This window comes from Etheostoma spectabile, chromosome 9, assembly GCF_008692095.1.
Source record: "Etheostoma spectabile isolate EspeVRDwgs_2016 chromosome 9, UIUC_Espe_1.0, whole genome shotgun sequence".
Lineage (NCBI taxonomy): Eukaryota > Metazoa > Chordata > Actinopteri > Perciformes > Percidae > Etheostoma > Etheostoma spectabile.
The window spans coordinates 29,244,724-29,252,101 of NC_045741.1; the positions used below are offsets into that span (position 1 = coordinate 29,244,724).

The window sequence follows — 7,378 nt, forward strand, 5'->3', positions numbered from 1 at the left end:
CCTCCTTTTTCATAGATAAACAAACCCTGCTGTCTTAAATACTGGAAGCACAGAACATGCCAGGATTCCCTTGTGGTATTCAAGATAAATAAAGACACATACAGACAAATACCAGAACACACCATCTAGGGAGCTCTGCTGACAAATGGTCCTGTTGTTGAACAGATCTCTTGAACACATCACCACATATTAGTCGTGGGGCAGTTTGGCAAAGAGCAGTGAATCGCAGTAGGAACTTGAAAACAGACTTGTGACACTGAGAAGTAGAAAACCACACATTTTGTTATTTTTGACTGATTATAAAAATAGGTCATGATAAAAACAGCAGACGCACATGCATGTGGCTGACAGACTCCCGCATGGCATCGGCTCAGGTAATCTACAATAAACTGTGGAATTAAACAAGATAGGCTCTGCTCATTGTCCAGCAGAGAGGAAAAGAGAGAGAGGACCATCCATCATTAAGGCTCTTTAGACACTGACGAAATTCAGGCTCAGTATTTCTAAACCTAAACTATCTGATAAATTTGAGATGCGGACTGTGTGCTGTTTAATGTTCCACATTAGAGTATGATAAAATCATCACAGGACGGACGGTGCCTCTGCAAAAATAGCCTCAGGAAGGAACTTGTTTTGGTGGAACGTGTAAATTCAAAAGTAGTTTTAGTCGTGCAACAGAAACCTCAGATTAGACAGATGGTCTAGCTAGCTGTCTGGATTTACCCTGCAGAGATCTGAGGACCAGGTAACCATAGTCCTCAGATTGGACAGATAGTCTAGCTAGCTGTCTGGATTTACCCTGCAGAGACCTGAGAACCAGGTAACCATGGTCCTCAGATTGGACAGATAGACTAGCTAGCTGTCTGGATTTCCCCTTCAGAGATCTGAGAAACAGGTAACCATAGTCCTCAGAAATCCACCGGAGGTTAGAACACCAACACAAAAAGCGGAAGGTAACAGACAACCGGCTAAAAAAAGCGACATCCGGAGCAATCCCAGAAGTAGAACGTCGTGGATATAGACTATATATAGTCTATACAAAGACTATACAAAGACTATATAAAGTGTAATCACTAAAAGCAGTTGAAGCTGCTACTTCCCAAGTGTAGGACCATCAGACTCAAGGACTCCTTTGTCCCTCATGCCATCAGACTGTTCAACTCCTCACTCGGGGGGGGGGGGGGGGGGGGGGGGGGGGGGAGGAAATAGGACAGAGTGGACAGTACATACCCACACACACATAGACTCACATAAATACCTGGACACTTGAACACTTGACTCGACACTGACACTTTATGATAATTTGTGGTAAATGTCTTTTTTTTATAGCCAAAGATTTTTAATTTATTGTTTTATTGTTATTATTATTATTATTACTGTTATTACTGTCATCTTTATACTGTCTTCCTCTTTTTCTCTCCATACTGTATTCTTGCTTAAAAACGGATGCTGGGAATTTCAATTTCCTTGCGGGTGTCATTCAGGATTAAAAAAGAGAAGTCCAAGTCTTAAATCTAGCATAGCATAGCTATCTAACAATTTTTAAAAAGTTTTAATTAAGAACATGGTTGCAAGTATATATGCACAGGACTGTATAGACCACAAAAAAACTGTCGTAAATTTTAAATCAATTGTTTAAGCCGAAAATACTTCCATTTATGGGTCTCTCTGGTCGATGCGGCAGCCATTGTTGCCCGTTGCACAATGTATATCGCTACCCCTCGATTTCAAGTAAGCTTGCGTCCTCCCTTGATTTTTTTTCATTCACTGTCTATGGTTCCAAGGGCCGTACACCCCATACCCCTCGATCAAAAAGAGTATTGGGACAGCACTATGTCACGCAAAACCTAGGGGAAGGAGTAAGGGGAATGAGATTCGGCCTAAGTCTAAGTGTAAGATATAGTCAGAAGTTGACTATCAGTTGAAGTGTAAAGTAGTTGAAGTGTAAGATGCTGAAAGTAGTTGAAGTGCAAGTTAAAGTGCGATCAGTGAAAGGCGTTGACTGTCCGCTGGCGTGTCAGCAGTGATAGAAGTTATAGTGTTAATGCAACGTAAACACTAAAAGCAGTTTAAGGGGAAGCACTAAAAAGTGTTTAGTACACGTATCATTGTCTTTCTCATTCTCTCTCTCTCTCTCTTTCTTTAGGAGGTTGGATCGAATTCGTCGAGAGATGTCAGAGGACTCCGTCACCAGGGTGCCGGAGCCTGAACCCTCCCTCCCACCGACCCCTCCACCCTGGACTATGGAGCCGCCTCCATCCTATGACACGGTGATGAAGAACCAGGAGCACAGCGAGGCGGACATCTACGCTTTGTGTTAGTGCTTTTTTTTATCTTCGGTTCTCGGCGGGGACATTGAATGAGCAGTGTTATGAGGTGCTACGGATGAACTCGCTGCAAGGGGCCTCTTCTGCACCTTGAGACAGCCACCCTGAACCCAAACACATGGCAAGAAGCAGGAAGAGACTGCAGCTGGTTAAATACTTAATATTTGTACAAACTGAGCCCCAGTGTCTACTAACCATGCATTGTGACTGATTGGGAAAGGAATTGAAATGATCACTCCCACTGCTCCGCTCTCTAAACGAATGGCCTTTCTTGAAACCAGCATTATGTGACTTACACAAGAAAGTTAAGGGTTTCATGTCAACAATTAGGATATTTTGTTGGCCTGCTTGAGTGTTATGTGACCCACTACCATGTCTACACAGCACTCTTCTGCAAACACGATAACAACTTTTCTCTCGGCTCCACTTTGTATCTGCACTCTCTCCTGTCATAGCTTTGCTCAAGGATCATCGACAGCTTATTACGATGCCAAGTGCCTTAACCAGTGGTGACAGAATGTCAACAGTACAGCTTTGTATCCTGTGTTTGCAGAATGTCCAGTATTATGTCTGTGTTGTGATGTTACTATAAACCGGAGTTAATGACAAGCTACTGAGCTCTCTGTAGGTGGGAGGCACACTTACAAATGATGGATTTTTTTAACCCTCATGTTGTCTTTGAGTCAAATTTGACCGGTTTTTTTTATATCCAAAAAAAGGAAGTCAAAATACAGGGTAAAAATGTTGAAAGAGGCGGCAAAATCAATGACAAAAAAATTCAAAAAAATTCAAAAGATACAAAATCTATGAAAAAACAAACAAAAATGTCGAGATAAAGGGAAGACAACACAAGGGTTAAAAGAGGGAAACCCCAGAACTGACAGAAAAGAGGAATGCTGACTGATTTAAAATCATGTCCAAAACCAAGCAACCTTAACCCTCATGTTGTCTTCAAGTCAAATTTGACCCGTTTACAAAGTTGATTTTTTTTATATCCAAAGTAAAGGAAGTCAAAATAAAGGGTTAAAACTGTTGGAAAAGGCGGCAAAATCGATTTAAAAAAAAAAAAATACAAAAAATACAAAATCTTCATAAAAAAACTTTGTAAAACAGCAAGAAAAATTTTGAGATAAATGGAAAAAGGGAAGGCAACACAAGGGTTAAGTCACTCAGCTTAATAGTGTTAATGGATTTGAAGGATAGTGGATAATGGATTTCTCTCAGAAAAAGAGGAATGTTGACTAATTTAAAATCATGTCCAAAACCAAGCAACCTCATGTTGTCTTCAAGTCAAATTTGACCCGTTTTCAAAGTTGATTTTTTTATATCCAAAGTAAAGGAAGTCAAAATGAAGGGTTAAAACTGTTGGAAAAGGCAGCAAAATCGATAAAAAAAAAATAGAAAATACAAAAAAATACAAAATCTTCATAAAACAACTTAAAACAGCTGTAAAACAGCAAGAAAAGGGTAAAGTCACTCAGCTTAATAGTGTTAATGGATTTGAAGGATAGTGGATAATGGATTTCTCTCAGAAAAAGAGGAATGTTGACTAATTTAAAATCATGTCCAAAACCAAGCAACCTTAAATCACTCAGCTTAATAGTGTTCAAAAGCTCAGTTAGGAGTCACCTTTTTGGCAGCTACTTGAATCAAGGTCACCTATCAGGTACACACACTCACAAAAACACACACACACACACACACACACACACACATGTAACTGTATATCTGACCAGGCTGTCTGCAGGCGGTAATAACCAGCAGAGTGGAACCCTAACCTAGCGTTCTCCACCCTCACCTTCAAGCTCTGACACAGACCAAGACCAAACCCTCTCTCACTTTACGACTTATGGTGCTTGAGTTTCAAGTTTACACAACTAAGAGCTTTGTTAGCCGGCAGTGGTTGGAGCGATGGTGGAGGGGAAACCGTATCGATACGGGCTGATAGCGGCGGGGCTGTGTGTGTCGGCAGTAGGCCTCTTCATCATGACTCAGGAGCAGCCGCACATCTATGTTGCGATGTGCGCTCTGGGCGTCGCCATGGTGTGTATCGGGACAGCATGGAGCCTCTGCCAGTGCTATCCTAAGGTACATACAGACACGGGAAGTAACTTGTGATTGCTGTCACTTTGAAAATGATTTGGTAATGGTAAGTGTATGTTTGTTAGGTCATTTTGGATGATGAGATTCAAGAGAAATGTCTTCAGGATGTGGTGTGTACTGCAGCTGGAGCAAGGTACTGTCTCTCACTCACTCTCCCACACACACACACACAGGTTGGTTGCCAAAGGGGGGGGGGGGGGGGGGGGGGGGGGGGGGGGGGGGTGTCCATCCAGAGGCTAACTGACTGAACCACAATTGCTCCACTGGTATCTACTTAGTTTAAGTTTCTATCACCTAATGTATATCTTAATATCACAGTGTTACATTAGATTGCAAGTTTTCATGTGACATTCACTATTTTATTTACTCATATTCATATTCACTATTTTAAATGTGACCAAAATAACTATAAGTCATGTAAAGGAGATCAGGGACTTTATACATAAGTGACAAGAGAACAGAAAGACATTTCAGACCACCTGCAGAGTGCATTAATGATGCACATCATGTTCTGGGCTGTGGCTCAGTGGTAGAGCGGTTGTCTGCCAATCAGATGGTTGGTGGTTCGATCCCTGGCCCTGCAATCCCACGTCGAAGTGTCCTTGGGCAAGACACTGAACCCCGAGTTGCCCACGGTGCTGCGCATCAGAGTGTGAATGCGTGTGAGTGTTTATCTGATGAGCTGGTGGCACCTTGTATGGCAGCCACAGTGTGTGAATGGTGAATGTATCCTGTATGATGTAAAAGCGCTTTGAGTAGTTGTTAAGACTAGAAAAGCGCTTTAAATACTTTACATTCTGTATCTGCCAGCAACATTATGCTTGTTACACACACCACACACACACACACACACACACACACACACACACACACACAACACACACACACACACTGTCCTGACATAACAGGGTTCATTCAGGCCTTAATGATTGCCTGTGGTTAGTCTGTGTATCAGACTAAGCGACCATCATCTGGTGGGTGAACATGGCGACAGCAGCAAGATCTGCACTAATCTGCAGATACTAATTTTATTATCTTAACAGGAAAATGAATGGTTATGTAATGGAGTAGCTATGGCAGCGGAGGAGGGAATGACAGAAGAGCAGTGAGGACAGGAAATGTGCAATAGAGGAAAAAGGAGAGATGGGGGCTTAAAGGTTGTGACTAAAAGGGCAGATTAGTTGAAAACATATGAGTAATCCCCCCCCCCACCCCTTCCATTAATGTTCCTTCGATTAAGGCACATGAGCCTCAGTTAGTATGGTGGCCAGCGGGTGAAAAAAAGAAGCTTGCACTGTGCAGCTCCTGCACATGAGCGTTTGTAATAACCCGAATGTTCAGTGGCCAGATATAGACATGCATGCTCAGCAAAACCCTCCCTCAGATATGTACTGACTATATAATTTTTTCAAAGTAAGAAAATGAGGACAAAACACTAGAACCAGACTTCTATTTCTGTCTCTCCTACTCCCCCCCTTTTGATTTAATTTTAGGCTTGCTGAGGCTCTGCCAGGTTTCTGTGGCCAAAAGTCAAGTAGCAGCGGACTTCTTCCCGAAGCCCTAAAGAGCCACAGCTGTCCTGCATTGCACCTGGTCTGAGGGAGGGACAGCTTCAGCAGAGGACTCATCCAAAACCACTCCATCACACTGCACTCAGGACAGTGAAGAGATCCTCTGGTGGATTTGTGCAACCTTTAACGGTTGAATCCATTTTTGTGTGTGTTTGTTTTGTATCTCCTGTATGTATAACTTGACGACAGTATGAACTTATTAAAGTTGAATGTGTATCGCGTGTATATTCCAGAGGGTGGCACTATTTACTTTATCAAAGAGAGAGTGTTCGGTACACTTTGGGGACAGTGAGGGACACTGCATTGCGCTACATTAATTCCATGAAGACTACATTTTTGTCCCAATAAAGTAATTAAGTGAGTCCTCCGCCAAATTGGTGTCAAGCTCTGTTGAAATTGTCGGGGGTCTTGCGAGAGCAAGTGGTCAAATTCAGGACAACAGATGTCTTAACTTTTAATCTCTAATATGAAGCACGGGTCCCAAAATGCTGGATCCTACAATTCCTATGATGCAACTCAATAGGGTCTTTCATTACACCCTCACACATTTTTCATGAAAACATTTTATTGTGATAATATGACGTTGTTGTGTTTTTTAGCTTCTTTTCAACAGTTTCCCCTCCAGTTGGAGTTACATAACTGGAAACCACTGGATGCACAGTGTTAACTTAATTCTCTTACAGTGAAACTGTTGCAGTCAGAACTTCCTGCATCCTGCCGCTGCCGGAAAGCCAGATGTGCACCGTAGTCTTCATATATTCGGAGTCAAAGTTCAATTAAGTTCAACTTTTGCTGCAGAAAATCATAGTGTGTGTCGCTAAGGCGAACCCAGCTGCTCTCTCCTTTGGAAATAATGACCTTGTCCTTCCTGTATATTATCAAATATGCGCTTTTGCTGTGAGAGCTATGTCAGCCCAATCCATGATAACTCTGAAAAAATCAAAATCATCAGGGTTATTGTCTCAGTCAAAGCCCCTCAACAGCTACAAGTAATTGCTTAGATAGGCTAAGTAGTAAGATACTGTAAATGAATGATAGTTTGAAGTGAGACACAGAGACACAAAGAGAATGTTTCATGGAGATTTAGGAGTTTTGGCATCCAAGCACAAAGTTGAAACAGAAGTGCATTGCAAAGGTATTAAGTAAATGGTTAGCCTCTTTTCTTAGCCTTCTATTAAACAAGTACTTGCACTTGCATGCATAACTCCCATGGTTCATTTCATTACAGGGTGGTTCAGGGGGTGCATGAAACATGACTCCTCCACAGTAAGAGGTGTTTTTAACGGAGGACAATCATTTGATACAAAAGCGGTGGTGTGAGCCCCGCAGACGTCAGCAGTCCCCGCCCTAAATAATAAGAATCAATTGTTTGGTTCC

General features: G+C 42.1%; 1 protein-coding gene and 2 long non-coding RNA genes across 3 annotated transcripts in view; 1 reads left to right on the top strand and 2 right to left on the bottom strand.

The window, feature by feature from the left end:
* LOC116695115 (uncharacterized) overlaps positions 1-5,421 on the bottom strand; it is a 9,469-nt gene extending 4,048 nt beyond the window's left edge. The window contains exons 1-2 of the long non-coding RNA XR_004333357.1: positions 5,265-5,421; positions 4,424-4,580 (exon numbers count right to left, since the gene is read on the bottom strand). This is a non-coding gene — a long non-coding RNA (uncharacterized LOC116695115). The remainder of the gene's footprint in view (positions 1-4,423; positions 4,581-5,264) is intronic.
* On the bottom strand, positions 3,186-3,952 carry LOC116695117 (uncharacterized). Its single transcript, XR_004333359.1, has 2 exons — positions 3,909-3,952; positions 3,186-3,259 (listed from the first exon to the last, which is right to left on the bottom strand). It is a non-coding gene; the product is annotated as an uncharacterized LOC116695117 (long non-coding RNA).
* bsnd (barttin CLCNK type accessory subunit beta) lies at positions 3,863-6,059 on the top strand. The gene is made up of 3 exons (XM_032525179.1): positions 3,863-4,415; positions 4,496-4,563; positions 5,924-6,059. The coding sequence occupies exons 1-3, from the start codon at positions 4,239-4,241 to the stop codon at positions 6,027-6,029; spliced, it is 351 nt and encodes a 116-aa protein (XP_032381070.1). The 5' UTR covers positions 3,863-4,238; the 3' UTR covers positions 6,030-6,059.
* Positions 6,060-7,378: the final 1,319 nt, after the last annotated feature.